Raw genomic sequence first — 18,951 nt, forward strand, 5'->3', positions numbered from 1 at the left:
CCATTTGTTGCCATCACATTATTCACTATGCTTGTGTGTTCTACCGCTTCCCTGTCCTATGCCTGTCTTCTCTATTTAAACAATATGGACCCATTGTTTCTTTGTATTCCCACATTTGTTGTCTGTTGTATTATATACTTGGATTGTAAACTCTTAGGAGCAGGGACTGTCTTTTTGTTCTGTTTTTGTATAACACCTAGCACAATGGGGTCCTAGTTCATGAATGGGGCTCGTAGGTGCTACAGTAATACAAACAGTAAATAATCATGAGAGTTGAAGTCACTGCCCCTGCCCCCAAGATAACACAGCAGAGCCAGGAATAGAACCCAAGTCCTTCCATGTATCAATCCATGACCTTTCCACAAGACCATGCTGCCTCTCCCTCCTAATTGCAACAGAGCAAGTCCTGCTGGAAAAAGTAGTCTAGCATGGCAAGCAAAACAGGAAGTACAAGACTTAGATTGAGCTATGTGCACCAGAGGTGAGCAGGGTTTCTTCTACAAGAACAAATTTGGAAGACAAGATTAAACAAAGTTATATATTGGAAAGGGATGTACTGAGCCGTACCTGGAGCTAAGAATGGATTCAATGATGGAACAGGTTGTGGTGGCTTAGACACCAATGAATCCAGATTCACCAAAGCTGCATTGGGCCCCAAGAAAGATTCGGGGGTTTTCCGAGCTGCACTTTGTTTGCTTGATGTCATGTTCGTGGGCTGAGAATCAAAGAGATCAGGACTTGTTGTACCACTATGCTGGGATGACAAAGTGGAACCCGACTCAGCTGTAACAAAAAGTCAAGAACAATCTGTTAGGTTCACAATGTTAAATGCTACAATTTACTAAAACCAGCGATCTGGCTGTTCACAATGTATTATAATCATGCAAGACAAAAAAAAGGCTGATGAAGGAAGCAAGTGATTTCATTCTATTACTAAAAATATACTCTTGAATCTGATTTTATACTATAATTTTGTTTAAATTGCCAAGTATGTTTTACACTTTTAGCAGGTTGTTAAATATATTAAATCCTAAAAAGAAAAGGAGGTGAAAAGAAGAAAAGAAAAGAAGTGAGCTGTAGCTCACGAAAGCTTATGCTCAAACAAATTTGTTAGTCTCTAAGGTGCCACAAGTCCTCCTTTTCTTTTTGCGGATACAGACTAACACGGCTGCTACTCTGAAACCTGTCATTAAATCCTAAATATCCCACAAAAAGTGTAGAACAGCAGAATTACAACTGCAGTGTAATATAAACAACGCTTCTACCCAACTGACCTTGACATCCTTCTTTAGTGTGCTGTGATATAGACACGAATTAATAGTCTCTATGGAGAAGATATTCATAAGCATCAGAACTGTGGCCTCTGAACTATCATCTTGGTATATTTTTTCATTCAGTGTTAGCCATTTCTCAATTGCCCGATTTCTTTTAAAAGGGGGACCTGGACCAACGCTGAGCTACGTCACCAATCTTACAGAAGGTGCCCCTTATAAAGAGGCACAGAGTCTCAAAGCATTTACATTTTTGAAGTCTAGCAGTTTCATTTTCATTAAGTGAAATACAAACTTCCACATGAGTGGACTTTCAGTAATTCTTCCACTATTGTTGAATACAAGTATTTGCATGTCTATTTGACAAACCATCTCTCAGGTTACTTTGTTTCCTTGCCTCCTTTCACGGCCTTCACCCAGTCACCATGACTCACACCGAAAACACGTGCGGAAGATACGGTTTAATTAAGCGTAAGTCATTGTGCTCAGCGCAGGGGTTACAGGATGAAACTGTATAGCCTGAGCTACACGGAGGTCCGGCTACATGGCGGTAACAACTGGCTTTTATTGCTACATTATCTGCAACAATTGCAACAAGTTCTACCTACTCCCCAGTTTGAACTTTTCCACTGTGAAAGGTGTATCTTGTTTCTGTCATAAAAAGATTAACAGTTGGTTTAAAAACCTGTTCCTAAGATTACCAACAAAACTGCCCGTTTGCCAAGCATTCATTTGATCCGTACCTGTCTTTTTGGAATTCCGAAGGTTATCAAATTCAGAAAAGTCATCTTTCCCTGCACCATTCAAATTACTGAAAAGGCCAAACGACGTGCTTCCTGATCAGGAGAACAAACGACACCTCTCGTTAACAGATCTTTACCTGCATCATGTCCAGTACGATTAAAAGCAATTTCTAAACCACTCATTACTTGAGAAACCATTTCCCTCTGTGTTCTGTCATGGCCATTAAGGTTCAGCTGGGGTGTTTCTGCTGGCATTACCCCAGAGACCAAACTCTTTAGGACTAGTAGCAGTGCATTTTCAGTATTTGGCCTTTACCTACGGTACAATCTTCCTCTGATTTTTCAGGATGGAGGGCCTTCAAGGCACATGTGATTAAGTGTCTTTAGATTGTAGTGGAGATGGTCAGTGATTTTACTGCCCAATATAGAAGGTAGCATACATATTAACTAGCTGAGCAATCAAGTGGTGCATCCAGATGCTGTGGGGACCGGCATCACAAATTCTATGTAGTACTGGAATTAGAAGCATGGATATAAGCCAGTGATAACAAGCAAAATGGAATGTAAGTGTGGCCATACTTGGGATAAGAATTTGATTCCCAAATTCAACTTCTTGTTTCACAGATTAAAGGGACTGGGAGGGCAACAGAAAAGATGTGCTCAGTACCTGGCGTAGATAAGGTGCTAGAGTGCTAAGCAAAGGGGAGCCTAGCTTTACTCTGCAATCAGTGAAGAAGACACATTCACTAGATGTGGAAACACCTTTAGCAAAAAGGAAGGGAAAAAAACCTATGTAAATAAAGAGTAATTATATTACCCCAAACCTAACAGGGTTGGAATTTGAAAGTCACTTTTTAAACAGCTAGCATTAAGCTTCATTACATTTTAAATCATCACAATGACACTTAGAGGCATCTAACCAATCAGCTCACAGAGATAAAATATGAAGACAGAATACAAGTAAAGATTTTGTATTGCAAATGTTATTTATCTCCAGCAAAAAAGAGAAAGTTATAAAATATCTTTAGTCTCATGAATTTTACAGAATTATTTCTAAAACATTCCATAAAAAGCCAGACATGATCTTAGATTAGACATGATCTTGACATCATTCCACATACACATCCTTAGTTTATTATAAAATGTACAGAGATGAATGATTGGGTATGGGTCCTGCTTTTGAGCAGGGGGTTGGACTAGATGACCTCCTGGGGTCCCTTCCAACCCTGATATTCTATGATTCTATGATTGCAAAGAATTCATTTAGCACAGAAAGTTATGTCACCCATGCACCCCCCCACACCCCTACCCCCGCTATTATGGTTATTGGGAGCAGTGTCACAAGGGATAAGCAAGGAGTTGCAGCAGTACCTTCTACACTTCGTTACGTAAGAATTTACAGAGGGAGCTTTTCAAAGGCACAAAGGGCAGGTAAGCACTGAACTCCCATTTGCGCCTTTGAAAACCTTCTCCGCAGAACACTGGATGCTGATCAAACCCTGAACTGTCAGTTTACATCTACAGAGACATCCTTCTGCACAGCAAGTCACCACACTGAAAGCTTCAGAACGACGGACATTTTCAAATTGTTTTAATTCTCTGGTTTTTGGAAACTAAATGTTTAGCTAATTAAAGAGCAGACCAATGGCAGCAGTGCAGTCACAGGTACATGGCTGAACTGGGTGGCAGGTGTACATAAAGTAAAGACTGGAGAGGATGTGAAAGGGAGTCTGGAGAAAGAGCCACACAAATGCAATGCTCTGACTCAAAATAACAGCACTGAAATGTCTGTCCTAAAGTCTATTATATACTCCTGAGGATATTCTGCGCCAAAAAATTAAAAATTTCACGCACAATATTTTAAAATTCTGCAAATTTCGTCAAATAAATGTGGAGGCTCCAGCATAGCATTGGAGAGCACAGGCCACTGGCTGCACAGAGGTGGGAGATCACTGTGCAGCTTCCCCCTGGGACACGGACTCAGCGGTGAGGCTATACCCAACCCCGACACAGTGCAAGGATGGAGCTGGACCCAGAAACACCCCAGGGCCCTGCCCTGTGCCAGGTGCACCAGGTGTGGGCAGGCAGGCTCAGCAAGGCAGGATCCGAGTGCATAGGGGCTTAGCTTGGGGGGATCCAGGCGCGGGTTGAGAGGATTCTATGTAGGGCAATCTAGGTGTGGGCAGGTCAGTGGGTGATCCAGGTGCAGGGGGACATATGGATGAACAGGGGCTTGTTGGGGGATTCTGGGTGCAAAGGTAATGGGACTCTGCAGGGGGGTCCAGGTGAAGGTGGTTGGGACTCGGGGGGCGGGGGGGGCTGAGTGGGGGGATAGAGCTCAGTGGGGGTGTCCAGATGCGGGGGACTGGAGCTCAGTGGGGTTGGGATTCAAGGGCAGCTGGCTGGGGCTCAGTAGGGTAGGGTTCTGGGTCCGGGCGGGGGAAGTGAGGCTCAGTGGGCAGGTCTGGGTATGAGGGGGTCGATGCACAGGGATTGGACAGACGGGGGAGCAATTCCCTGTATAGTGACCCCTCCCCCTGCAGCTGAGGAGTGATGGGTGCAGGAAGCGTGGGGGGGGGGGAGGGGGAGGAGTTTGCAGAGCTTCCTACAGCTGTGGGAGAAATCTGACCCGGCCCCGGATGACAAGCAGGGGAAGAGGAAGTCCCATCTCCCCCAGCCCAGCCAGGACTAGCAGCTGAGCCTGGCACAGGGTAGGAGCCACCAGCCATGTCTTTCCCAGTCTCACCCCCACCCCACAATGATTTACCTCTCTGCCGGCTGCCCTGGGCACCTGAAACATACTGCTGGGAAGGGTCACATGACCGCTTTCGTGGCTTCCCTTTGCTTCCACGTCAGAAAGTCATTTTTCTGCTGGGAAACAAAGAAATCTGCGGGGGGCATAAATTCTGTGCATGTGCAGTGGTGAAGAATTTCCCCAGGAGTAATTATAGGTCTTATTTACTTTGAAATCCAGTACTACAAGTCCTTCAGTGCAACTGTTTCTTTTACCCACTCCATTTAGCAACTGCCCACATCTCACCCTAAGTTAGTCAATGACTAGAGGCTGAAAAAATAACTCCCTCAGTACAAACAAACAAACCTTAAAGTCATGCACACTTACACCACAGGTTCAGTACAGCCTACTTACTGGAAAGGATGTCAAATGTAAACAGTCTCTTACCAGAAGTGGAAATAGGTTTGTTTGCAGCTGCTGGTCCCCACGGATCTACAGTAGCTTTTGTTGCTACAGAGAATGACTGAGAAGGAGCCCAAGGGTCTACATTTTTGGAGAGAGACTGAGTAGTGGATCCAGTTGGTGCTCCCCATGGATCAACAGAAGTAGCTAGCTTGGCACCTGCAACAAGAGACAGTTGAATCACAGATCAGACATAAAGTCACTTGGAAAAGATTTCCTAGACAATTAATTGTATTAAGTTATAAACACTCCCTCTGCAAAGTAAGCACTAAGAGAAACCTCTGAAAAATCAGACGCTGTGTTACATCAATTTTGCCGTGCTACAAGTACAGACAACAACTTTCTGTGGAAGACTCTTGAAGAATAAAAGTAAGCTCCCGCTTGAAGATTTAATTAAACGTGCAGCAATTTGCTTTCAGGGCAAATTGTCACTCACCAGTAACAGCCGTGTTAGTCTGTATTCGCAAAAAGAAAAGGAGTACTTGTAGCACCTTAGAGACTAACCAATTTATTTGAGCATAAGCTAAGTGAGCTGTAGCTCACGAAAGCTTATGCTCAAATAAATTGGTTAGTCTCTAAGGTGCCACAAGTACTCCTTTTCTTTTTGTCACTCACCATGGCACAGAATTATTGTTCAGATTGAAAGTGACATATTAAATCACAGGTTACATTTAAAATAAACTCAAGGGAAAGATCATTTCTATAAGCCATTATCTAAAAGAAACCAAGGACCCAATGTAAAAACTTGAAGTGTTCAGGGAAAAACCTACTTAAAGGCTTAAAATGAGCCATTCTGAAACTCTCTCCAGTTTTCCACCATATTTTAATTTTGTAAAACAAATCCTTCAACTTTCTCTGAGCTACAATTTTTCTTCCCCGCTTGTGATCACTATTCTTGCCATAGGCCCTCTCTAAATTGTCCCCATCTGTTTCCAAATCATCCTCTCTGTTCTTTTCCCTACTTTAATGTCTACTTTTGGCTGTAATTATCCATCACCATCAATACAGATCCCTTCTCTAAGGTTTTATTCATATGCAAGTTCAGGACTCTTATTTTTAATGAAAGATACCTACACAGCACGTTTGATCCACCCTATATCAGTGCATGATGATTCAAGCCTGATTCTTCACTCCCACAGAACAAAACCCCCAAATTATTTATATTTCAGTAAAACCTAAAGGCCCCAACCAGGGGTTGAATCGAAGACAGAGTCCCTGCCCTAAAGAGCTTATGATCTGACAAGACAGACACAAAAAACAAAACAGCAGTGTGTTGAAAGTAAAGTCATATTTCTTGCTATTATCATCCTCACATAAACCACCTTTCCCTGCCAACCTCCCTTGTGATCAAATGCCAGTCAAACTTCTTCACAATCTTTGCTAAGCCCAAGTGTCCTCCTTCCACCCTCCTACATCGCCATACAAAAACAGGTTTCAGAGTAACAGCCGTGTTAGTCTGTATTCGCAAAAAGAAAAGGAGGACTTGTGGCACCTTAGAGACTAACCAATTTATTTGAGCATAAGCTTTCATGAGCTACAGCTCACTTCATCGGATGGTTAGTCTCTAAGGTGCCACAAGTACTCCTTTTCTTCATACAAAAACACTCAGGCTTAAATGCAGGTCCCACTGAAGAAGCCAAACTTGGGACTTCAGTGAGGCTGGGACTTCACCCTCAAGTGAGGGCTACACTTTACAGCTCTGCTGTACCAGGAAAGCACTTCTAGTGTACATGTAGTTTATACCAGCAAACCTGCACTTTCGCCAGCATAGCTTATTCCAGTCCTCTCCCCAAAAGAGAAATAAGCTATACTGGCAAAAGCAGTTTTGCTGGTATAACTGTGTCTGTATTAGAGGTTTTTGCTCTATGCTACGTTGGTCAGAGGCCTCATCTCGTCAAATGCCTGACTGGCATAGCTATGCCAGCAGACATCTATAGTGTGAACCTGGTCTCAGGCTCAATCCGAGAGGCAAAACAGCAAACTGCCAAAAGTCTGAAAGGCCTGCTCTTGGCTGTGTCCCCTCCCCCATAACGAGGGGTGGTGGTGAAGTGTGAGATTCTGCTCAGCACTAGAAAGAGCAGGCAAACAGACAACCAAACAGTATTTCCCCCCCTACCAACATCACCTCCCCATCTCCCACAAAACAACTCAATTCCACCTCTCACTTGCCCAGACCCAGTACTTGCTGCAGACCTCCTACCTATCTGCAACAAGCAGTAGCAATCAGAAAGAGCAGCCCCAGCCCTTCCTTTGGTGTTTCCTTTTGGAGAGGCATTACTACAGTTTCACACAGTTTTTAACAACGTTCTCTGAAAGTGTATACAAGCATCACAAAGAGATCAGTATTTATGATGCAGCCACCGACTCAACAGGAGCACTTTGGTGCCTAGGAGTCATCTTTATAGTCTGAAGATTCCAAGGAGCATCTTTAAGGAAGCAACACTTGGCAGCAAATGTATTGTAGGGCAACAAAAATGATTAGGGGACTGGAACACATGACTTATGAGGAGAAGCTGAGGGAACTGGGATTGTTTAGTCTACAGAAGAGAAGAATGAGGGGGGATTTGATAGCTGCTTTCAACTACCTGACAGGGGGTTCCAAAGAGGATGGATCTAGACTATTCTCAGTGGTAGCGGATGACAGGACAAGGAGTAATGGTCTCAAGTTGCAGTGGGGGAGTGTTACGAATTACACCTGGTAGGACACGCATACAACTGCTGCGAATTATACCTTGTAGGACACGCACACCAATGCTACGAATTACACCTGATAGGACACGCACACAAATGCTACGAATTACACCTGATAGGACACGCACATCAATGCTGCGAATTATACCTGATAGGTCACGCACAGTTCGAATCTAGGCTGAGGCACAGAAACAAAGTCCACAACTGCAGAGTTCCCAAAAGACACTAAGTTTATTACGCTCGAGCATGGTGCCCCCCTGCTAGCCAGGGGGGACCCTGAATACAGATTATACAAAGGTTATATACTTTTTAGCAAAGCATGTTGCCCTCGTGCATCGGAAACCTTAGCTAATAAACAAACCCTTGTCTTATCTACCACCTATCCCTGCTTGGTGCATTCCTCATGCTATACTAGTATGTTAATTACACAGCATGGTCCTAAAGCCATGCATCAGTAACTTTTATTATCAGAATGGGAGGCCTCACATCAAGGCCAAGAGACAGGGAGTTAGAGACTAACAAAAACCAGATACTGGGAGTCAAGGCAGGCTGGAGACAAGGAGGAGGATTTTCACAGGCATTCAGTATCTAAGGATCACTCCTCCTGGTGTATGATGTGCTGGCATTTAAACAAAGGTGGGACCCAAACCAAAATGGAGTCACATGTGCTAACTTTTCCTTAACAGGAGGTTTAGGTTGGATATCAGGAAAAACTCTTTCACTAGCAGGGTGGTGAAACACTGGAATGCGTTACCTAGGGAGGTGATGGAATCTCCTTCCTTAGAAGTTTTTAAGGTCAGGCTTGGCAAAGCCCTGGCTGGGATGAGTCCTGCTTTGAGCAGGGGGTTGGACTGGATGACCTCCTGAGGTCCCTTCCAGCCCTGATCGTCTGTGATGCTATTAGATACATGCCTGCACGCAGCATGCAAGTATGCGAACGGGAACCCCAAACCAAAAAAATTTTACTTACCAGCCCAAAATAATAAAAGCAAATAATTTTGCTTTTATATCACATATCCATATAACCCTTTAGGAGTGATCAATTATCTCCAAGTTAGAATGTGTGTTCTCATAGACCCTTTTTCCGAAAACTAGATTTCAACAGAGACCAAGTACAAAAAGGAAACTAATGTTTTAATACAAGAACAGGACAGAGCCACTCTTGTAGTAGACAGCTGTATCTCAGTTCACCTTGTTGTTTCAGTTTATAACCAAATCCTCAGTTTAAAGAGCAGCACCATGAAAGCCAACTAGGAAACAAGGAGATGAGCATACCAGCATGAGTTCCGATTTGCAGAGTTGTTAGCTCACTTTCATCAACAGGTGGCATCTTTGTGTTCCATCTACAGCACAGGAAATGCTGAAGGGCTCTATCGGAATACGGCTACTCTCATTCCAGCATTTACACGTCCTTCATCTGCATTGTGTGGTGAGTTACGATTGATGATGCCATGCAAGAAATGCTAATGACACTACTCCGGATAAACGGAAGCTTTCAAAAATGTCTTTTGTTCTTTCATAAGATAGATCACAAAATTAGAGCAGTTGTAACTAAGAGCATTTAGGAAGCTACCTTCCCCCACCCCTCTTCCCTCTACTGAACTGTCAAAGCATAGTTAGGCAGGATTAAAATCCTCTATTTTAATGAGTCACTGTTTTACTAGCAGTCAAGATTCATAAACCTGACATCTTCAAGACTATCCTTGGGAGCCAAGTAGTTGGAAAGCAAGAACGAGGAGTTGTTATACATGGCATTAATAAAGTTGGGAGCCAAGGACAGGAAACTCAACAGCTGCAGCTAATACCATCCACTGACAAGTTTTTGCTTGTATCTTAAATCACAAGGTTGATGTAATTTTTCCTATTAAAAAATAAAAAACAGTCTCAAAACCCCAGAACTTTGATTGACCTTTTCTGATCTCATGTTTTACTGCTCGTCATAGATGAAGATGCAAACTCTGTTTAAAACAAAATAATGACCCAGTGGCTAAGCAGCTGCACACAGTGCTAAAATGAGAAGACATCGATGCTTCAATACTAAGCGCTCTACCTTGCAACCTGTAGATCAGCTGGAGATGATTGCTATCGGGACTTCCTGATCATAGAGAAGGGAAGAATGAGGAGAAAAGTGATTTTTCCTACCTGTCAATCAGGTTTTGTCTACCATCACTGAGGTCACATAACCTTCTGTGGGATCTTGATCACTATGGCAGGATGGGAAAAGGGGAGACTTGGGCCAACAGGGATGTCCTGAGGGTTTATGGTGTTCATTTGAACCCCCCAGGGCACAAAATGAACTAGTGGTATCTGGCTCCTGTCCCAGATGATCATGACTTGTACCCATACGTTTGAAAGATCTGTTAGCTAATTCACCACCACCTGGTCAGGAGGCCCTGATCAGCAAGATATCTATGAAGGGGTAAACATGAACTTCCTCATGCCTGAGTGCCACTATCAGGACTATCAGAACCTTTACAGATAGCCCTCTTTCCATGAGCCAGACTTATCCTGCTTTGTCCCTTTTGATTTTTAATTGCGTTTCTTAGGAGTCCTGTGTCTCATATAAGCCGAGGAATAAGAGGGATGGTCTTTTCACTTTTTTTTTTTAAATTTACAGTGGCACTGGGCATTGCCTTTTCTCCCTACACCCAATAGCTGAGTCCTCTGGGTCGCATTCAGAATGAGATACGACACGGCTGGCTTTTTAGGGAGTCTTGGTATTTTTGCTTTTATTTTGTTGGCATTTCAAAGTCTACTGTCTTGTCCTAATGGAGATAGAGGGGCTTGAGGCCTGCAACGAGGGGATCTGGAGAAAGGAAGGACTCTAGCCCATGAATGGAGATGCCAGAAGATAGAACGCAGGCCTTTGGTTTCAGGTTGGAGAAAACAGCCAACAGATTATGGCTACTGAAGCTGGCTGCAGGTGGTAGACCATCTGAATAAGAGCCAGATGCGTAAAATATGTGGTTAACAGCTGATATTGGAAGAACAGAAGTGGGTGTATAATGGCAGAAGGGGATACCCAACATGTCCCATTACTGGTACTTGGGATTTTTTATGGGTTTGAGCTGTTTAGTTACCAGTTGCTCTGATAAGCAGATGGAGTGGAATAGACAGTGGGTTAGGACTGCAGCCAGGAGCAGTGGCTGTTACAATGTGGCCCTCAGCAGGTTTACATCCTTTCACAAACTGTCTGCTTCCTTCATGCCCCAGGGAAAGGATTAAGGAGGAGAGCACCTATAGCTAACTCTCCTGGATCTCTGAGCTAGACTAATTTGGTTCCTGTCTGAGTCACTCCTGGCTGGATGGAAACCATCTAGATGTCCCTGGCTGCAGATTACAGAAAATGCAGAGGCCCCCATCAATGCTGAGGGATTTCCAGAAAAGCAATCCTTGGCCTTCCCCTGCTTTCAGGGGTTTTCTGCCATTCCCACATATCTCTGTATTTCTGAACCTCGGTGAACAAATCCCATCCAGAAAGCTTCTGGGAAATACATCCTCCACCCAACTACATAGCTCAGCAAATCAACCCAGATGATATGCGTCAGAATTTTAACTAGTAATTTTTAAGGGTCATTTGTTTTAATTAATTTTCCCCCACAACATTCTATAGAAGGGGATCCTGGAAACAACTGCCTGCAGCTGAGGAGGCAGAACTAAACTGTCGGGCACTTCAGGGAAAGGAAACGCTTCTCTCTGCCCATGCTGTCTGGATCTGTCCCCAAAGATGAATCTGTTTGAAGACTCACTGTAAGAGCTGTGGACGCTCTCATATAAAACAACTCCTCTTTGGACAGCCTGTGTGTCTCTGGGCCTTGAAAGCGGATTACCAAACAGGCCTGGCAAATCCAAAAGGATTTTGCTGGGAGGCACACTACAGAGGCAGCAAAAAGAATAGGGAAGACACCCAGAAACTTAAATATGCAGCCCTCTAACATGAGCAGGTTCGGATCTTCCGCATCAAATACATATGCATTTGGATTTAGCGCTCAAGTCAAGAAATCTTCAGTGTTTCATAAAGGATTAAAATTAAAATAGATTTAAAGTTAGATTTCACCCAGTATAGTTTTGTTGATAAAAAAATAACTAACTTAGACAATTTAACTGATTTACTATTGACTCTATGTCAGTATAAACACACTTTTTCATTAAGAACAGTAATAACACATTGTAATTCACTGCTTGTGGACTGCTAATTATAGCAACCTGACTTAGATGCCTGTCACTGTCTAATATAGTTTCTGAATCTATGATGCTGAGCACACAAGTCAGAGTATGAGTATCTCCAGCATGAGAGAGACAGTTTCTGCTGCCAAGGGAAAAACGGAAAATCAGTTACCACTTCCTTCCCTTTGGGGTCTGAAACCTAACTACAGTGGCAAAAAATCAAACTAAATGGATTAAAATTTCCATTATAGTTTTCTTTTGATGAACTAAGCTAGCTGAAAAATTAACCACATTAGATCAAAATACTTATGTTATAGAGTATGTCAGTCCGCCCACATATAGAAAATCTTGGACAGAGTCAGCACCATAAAGGGTTTTTCAGCACTACTTCTGGCAGTGTTTATTCTTACCAAATGATTGCCATGGGTCAGAGGTGGGAGCTGTAGCTGCAGATCCTCCCCAGGGGTCTGTTTGGTTTGCTCCAGCTGTGGGTCCCCAGGTTTCGGTTTTCTGAGGGGCTGGTGCTGATGAGGGCAGTGCATCCATGAGATCCAACAAAGTTGTATGCTGTTGGAGGAAACATTTTTTAAGCTTTAATAAAGAGGACTACATTACCCTGAGGTAACATGCCCATCGTGTCACAAAGCAATATTTTGTTCTGTTACACACCCTTGATCAGCTGCACGGTCTTTAATCTGCATGGATGAATTTTATCTACCACAACAAAATCCCAAAGCATATACGGGCCCAGATTAAGCTATATTTGACTGTATTTCATCATTTTGCAGCATAACCAGGAATTTCTTAATTGAAGGCACTACCTCCTTCTTTTTGGGAATTTTAATTGTGTCTCTGCGACTCTCCTCCAGAGCCATCTGTAATCTCAGATCATCTCCGCGTCGGAGGCGCTCCTCCTGCAAAGGAAATCAACACTGTTGATACTGACTGTTGGGCTAGACTGTGCCTTTAAAATGGTGTAGTTTGCTCCCTCCATGAACCTAGCCCACTTGGCAGGCCAGTGCAGGGAGAAGGCCTGCTACGGTCTCAACTCTTGCCAGCCCCCTTTGGAGCATTTGCACCAGAGAGGTGTGCAATGGGTTACAAAGGACAGATTGTCCCTTGCACGTGATGTGATGAGGGTTCTTTGGGCATAACTCCCCACTTACGCACAGGCCAAAACAACCTGACCCTAGTTCACTAATATTAAAGACGAGATCATTAAACCTATATACACGTCCACTTGAAATCTTTGTTGTTTCTTTAAATCTTTAAAGTTTGTTTTCTTTATAACTTTCGCAGAATGAGTAAAACAAAGATGACTTAAATGAACTAACAAAGACGAGGGAATGTAAAGAAAGCAGATATTCCATCTTCAAATTATTATAAACCAGTTCCTCTTTAAAACATTTAAGATTGAGGCATCTGCTTTAACTTCAGATTTCCTGGCTTTTGTCAGTGTCTCTCAACATTTGATAGAACTTTTAGGTCTACAAGGAACCAAGAGTAGTTCTTCTAGTGAACTCTGCACTTTTTTGTGGGATTCTAAAATCTCTAGGCCATCTCTAATATGTTTATGCCAAACTGTGACTTTATTTCAAATGATTTTGATTCCATCACCACTTTCTGAATTTGATCTTATTCCCCAATAGTTATATCTTTTCTTTTAGTTTAAGTTCATTATTTCCAGCTTTACTGCTAAATGAGAAAAAAATCCTCTTCCTTATGGTATCCCTTTGCAGACATAAGGACTTTCATATTTAATGTACAATTCTAAACTGATGCTTGTTGTAAAAAGGTTGAAGATCATTATGGAAGTGCCTGGCATGATTCCATAATTAAGGGTGAGTTTTGAATGTATAGCTGAGATGCAACTCCTTTGTTATGTATTAAGAGTATAATATCTCCCCAATATTACAGCATTTACTGTGAATACAGAATGAATTTTCTGTGAAGTTACCAAAAAAAATCAAATCACAAGACTAGCTTGAGTTAAAATTAATTAAAAATGAGTGATTTAGGAAAATGAGCATTCCAGGTCAGATCATTTTTTTTTTTTTTTTGGTCCCAAATGATCTTAACAGAATAACACGCTCTTCAATCTTAGTAGTTCATAGTTACAACTCACTGAAATTTTGTATGCTGTTTTTTTAAGGATTTATCTTTTTTTCAATAATTTTTCATAACTGGAAGTTCAGGAGGGACTGATCAATAACGTTCTTCCACAGAAGATGGCTCATTTCAAAATGGGTGCCATGTCTTATTCTCAATGGGTCTGAAGCCACAGCTGCCCTAGTCCAAAATGGCTGTTGCTTCACACAGCTCCCCACCAGGAGTGAAACCAAATTGCGTTCATGGAAGATGGTGTTCCCCTTTGCAGTCAGAGCACAGACAGAGAATGATTGTAATACACAGGAAACTGACCTGCTCCGCAACTTCTCTGCTCATTGCTAATGCAAGCTGTAGTTGGAGCTCTTCCTCTCCACTTGTCTGAGGTCGTGCTTGCTCTAGCTCGGAAGAAACTCGAGGGGATGTAGCTGTTGAAGGAAGAGAAACATATTGAACATAAGAGCGTATATATGAAGCTTTATGAACCTCTTAACATGCCTGATTAAATTCACTCTTTACACTGTGTTTCACTTCTATACAGCTGCTCTTGCAAGCCAAGAATTACAAATACTGGGCCTTATCCTGAGAGGCACCAAGGACTCACCACTCCCATTGACATCAAATGAGAACAGAACATGCTCAGCTCCTTGAAAGATCAGACTCACTTCCATGATGTCAACAAACAAGACGACAGAAGTTATAAAGAGAGATTTCTGGAAGAGTTTGAGAGCCTAGAGGAAAACTGTGCTTGGAAAACAAGGGATTAATTTATTAACACGGATTATAATACCAAGAAATACTGAGTATCTGACCACAATGGCTGCTAGATAAAATAATGCCACAGCAAATCAGAGCTTTAGAGATGGGATCACTGGTTTCATAAACTATGTGGTTAATCATTCAAGAGATGTTTTAAGTACCTGTAACATGCACCAACATTCCAGCACAGTAAGATACTTTGCTGAGAGCTAGCCAGTACGTAGGTGAAAAGGGATACCACCCACATTTTTATAAACTAATGCCCCATCTCAGTTTGGATACATAAGTAATCTATTCACACATACAGTTTATAAAATAGTATTATTCTCTGCAAAAACATTTCATTCAAACAGATTAGTAATTAAAAAGATTAAAAGTTTAGTATTAAGAAATATCTTAAAGGTAAGATGCAATATTTCATAAACAGCCTTGTTTAAAGAAAACGATAGCAGGTATAGATATTTGTATTATAACTACTACAGAAGTCTTCTAAAGGTCAAGAATTTATCTGCTGAGAATTATTTGCAAACCTATGCTATCGTGTCATTATACAGCAACGAAAAGCAATCAAAGATGAAAGACTACATGCTAAAAAAAATGCTTCTTTGTGTGTCAAAGCTGCCTTTTTACAACTGTAACATTTGTATTACAAAAAGAAAAGGAGTACTTGTGGCACCTTAGAAACTAACCAATTTATTTGAACATAAGCTTTCGTGAGCTACAGCTCACTTCATCGGATGCCTTCAGCGAAAAATACAGTGAGGAGATTTATATACATGCAGACCATGAAAAAATGGGTGTTTATCATACACATTGTAAGGAGAGTGATCACTTAAGATGAGCTATTACTAGCAGGAGAGTGGGGTGGGGGGAGAGAAAACCTCTTGAAGTGATAATCAAGGTGGGCCATTTCCAGCACATAACTCATCTTAAGTGATCACTCTCCCTACTATGTGTATGATAAACACCTATTTTTCATGGTCTGTGTGTATATAAATCTCCTCACTGTATTTTCCACTTTATGCATCCGATGAAGTGAGCTGTAGCTCACGAAAGCTTATGCTCAAATAAATTCGTTAGTCTCTAAGGTGCCACAAGTACTCCTTTTCTTTTTGCGAATACAGACTAACACGGCTGCTACTCTGAAATTTGTATTACAATAGCAACAAGACACTCCGATTAGGTTTAGAACTCCACTATGTTCACTGAACAACTATTAACTAGTTTTTGTGCTCTGTCACAGATTTTTCTGTGTACACAAACATTGTTTTACCAAGGCGTGACTGATGCTGTTTAACATTTGAAATATCCACTAACATTTTATTAAAAAAAGGTAAAAATTCATTTACACTGAAAGCTAGATTACCCAGGGAGTAGGAAAAATGGATGTTTCTTCTAAATAGCACAGCTTCGTGTTTAAAAGTTAAATTGCTAAATGGCCTTTTTAAACCCAGTTTTTAATCACCTTTTATAAGTGTATTACCCCTCCATCTGATTCTAGCCAATAACATTTCCTCAACTGGTATGAATTTTGCCTTTTCAGCAACCCTTCTCTCTGGCTGGAAAGTCACGCTAGAGGAAGTCTATGCTGCGGAAAGTTAGCTCCAGAGCAACATGAGGCAGTTCCCTTTCCTCCCTACTCTCCGACTCAGCATGCCATTTCCACTGCATTCCAATTCTAAAGGAGTGATGGATGAATTTAAGACCTGAACTATATACTCTGACACTGTACTGATCCTTCGACTTCCAAACCAGTCAGCCAGGCCCACTACTTTGAATTCTAATGATATCTACATTATTTAACCACTGCAACCTCTGCCAATCTTACTTTCTCAGACCTCTTCTCCATATATCCAAGTTTTGACTGCTTGAAAAGTACCCTTTACTCCCAAAAAACAAGGCCAAAAGAAGCTAACACATGGGAAGAACCTCCAGTCTTCTACAAATCTTAGCATGCCAATCACTAATCGAGATCTCCACACTTCATTTACACATTTCAACCCACAGTTATATATATACACTCAGCTGAATTTCATGGAGTTGCATACTTACATCCCCATTTTTGGAGAGAAGAACGTAATTCCTTGAGATCACGGATTTTCAACCTTTTTTCATTTGCGGATGCCTAAAAGGTTTTGAATGGAGGTGCGGACCTCTTTGGAAATCTTAGGCATAGCCTGCGGATCCCCAGAGGCCCGTGGGCCACAGGTTGAAAACCAATGCTCTAGATAGAAAAGTCAAAAGATCTGAAGTGCTCTGAAAATATAAAAGGCTCCAAAAATGTTGCCAAGTGAATGAATGGCAAAGGGGAAGCAAAAAAGATACTAAGTAAATAACCAGCTTCATTCTTAATCACAACGTCATTCTTGCTTTTTTCTTTAGCTCTCAGCTTCTGCCTTTTGATGTGCTGCCTGTGCTCTCTTTTGGGTTTCTGGGGGTGCTTTGGTAAAGAAGCGAGTCATGCACTGCAACCTCTGCCTCGCTCAAGTTTATACTTGGGCTCATTTAAATATAGCATGCCAAACAATAGCAGCTGCCACAGAAGATCCTGACAAAAGCAGCAGTCTGAGATAGCATGGGCCTACCCTGTTAAGGGCTTTGCAGACCGGTACCAGTATCCTACCAGTGGCTTTGGCAACAAGCAGGGAAACCTGTGAGTAGCATTAGAGTAGTGTATTCTCTTAAGAATTTTTTTTTTAAATGTAATGCAGAAGCTGCAGTTTCCTTGTAAACTTCCAGTCCAATCACAGGTAGAGTGAATTACAATAGTCCAGCCTGGAGTAGATGGATATGTGGGGCACGGGGGAAATGGAGTATTCTTGCTACCCAAATATGGAAAGCCACTCTTGATAACCAACATCAGTACAGAGCCCAGCAAGGTTAGGCGTCACACTATCTTGAACTTGGACAGCACCATATGCCCATGGGTAGTCCTCAAAATGCTTCTCTTCCAGCTAGCACCAGTCCAGCCTATCCTGTGATCATTTTAAACCAGCTGTTCCTCATCCAGGCTTTTATTTCCTTCGTGTATCATGACAGACGGAAGACAGTTCTGTCTAGGCTGGAGGTAAAGGACAAAAATATGCTGAGTAGTGCATTTCATAGCCCCACATAGATCATGTTTTGTCTTCTCACAACTGCCTCCGAAGGTGGAATATAGGTGTTAAACAGCAGCAGTGACTGGGGCATCAACATGGATCTGGGATCCAAAGGAACGAATGCAGGCAGATTACTAGTACAGGAAAGTGACAAGGAAAATACAAATAATTTTTTATGATTCTCCACACTACATAGACTATTAAACCCTTTCTACATTGCAGATGAAAGTATACTAACAAAGACTGCTGTCCGTGAGAACCTAGATTGGCTTCCTTGAATATTGTGCACAATGATTTTTCCCCCTCTACCAGTGTTCTTAATCTGTGCTATAGAATATCTGGTAGGGAGCTGTTGCTAGCATGGCTTCAAAATTATGTGGATGGGGCTCATTACGTTAACTCCTTTATTATTCTCCCCATCTCCCCTAGGAAAGGGCTTCTTATAGCTTGTGTTTGTAGTAATTCCAGCTTGTAGGGACATACAAGTTGCAATATCCCAACTATAAGAAAAGGAGTACTTGTGGCACCTTAGAGACTAACCAATTTATTTGAGCATCATCGGATGCATCAAAGCTTATGCTCAAATAAATTGGTTAGTCTCTACGGTGCCACAAGTACTCCTTTTCTTTTTGCGAATACAGACTAACACGGCTGTTACTCTGAAACCTATCCCAACTATTTCCACACTAAAAGCTTCAAGAATGAGTGGAAGAAATTCACTCAACTCTCCCCCTCCCACCATTTCCTCCTATCTCCGAAAAAAGCGTGCTAAAGAATGACAATCTTGCCTTATACCTCACTGTTCCCAATAGTGACCAGTATTCAGCAGTGCCAGGAACTGAACACAGTTCTTAACAAGAGCAAGCCACATAAAATGGCCTAAACAACTTTTAGAAGTTTCAGTAATTCAGCATATTTGT

At 42.0% G+C, this 18,951-nt stretch overlaps 1 protein-coding gene across 1 annotated transcript in view; it reads right to left on the bottom strand.

The window, feature by feature from the left end:
• EPN2 (epsin 2) overlaps positions 1–18,951 on the bottom strand; it is a 69,140-nt gene that overhangs the window by 7,338 nt on the left and 42,851 nt on the right. Inside the window, exons 3-8 of the mRNA XM_077828706.1 lie at positions 14,490–14,602; positions 12,890–12,982; positions 12,479–12,635; positions 5,196–5,369; positions 2,015–2,107; positions 568–783 (exon numbers count right to left, since the gene is read on the bottom strand). Coding sequence (XP_077684832.1) covers positions 568–783; positions 2,015–2,107; positions 5,196–5,369; positions 12,479–12,635; positions 12,890–12,982; positions 14,490–14,602 — 846 coding nt within the window. The remainder of the gene's footprint in view (positions 1–567; positions 784–2,014; positions 2,108–5,195; positions 5,370–12,478; positions 12,636–12,889; positions 12,983–14,489; positions 14,603–18,951) is intronic.

The sequence above is a fragment of the Eretmochelys imbricata genome, chromosome 10, assembly GCF_965152235.1.
Source record: "Eretmochelys imbricata isolate rEreImb1 chromosome 10, rEreImb1.hap1, whole genome shotgun sequence".
Classification (NCBI taxonomy): Eukaryota; Metazoa; Chordata; order Testudines; family Cheloniidae; genus Eretmochelys; species Eretmochelys imbricata.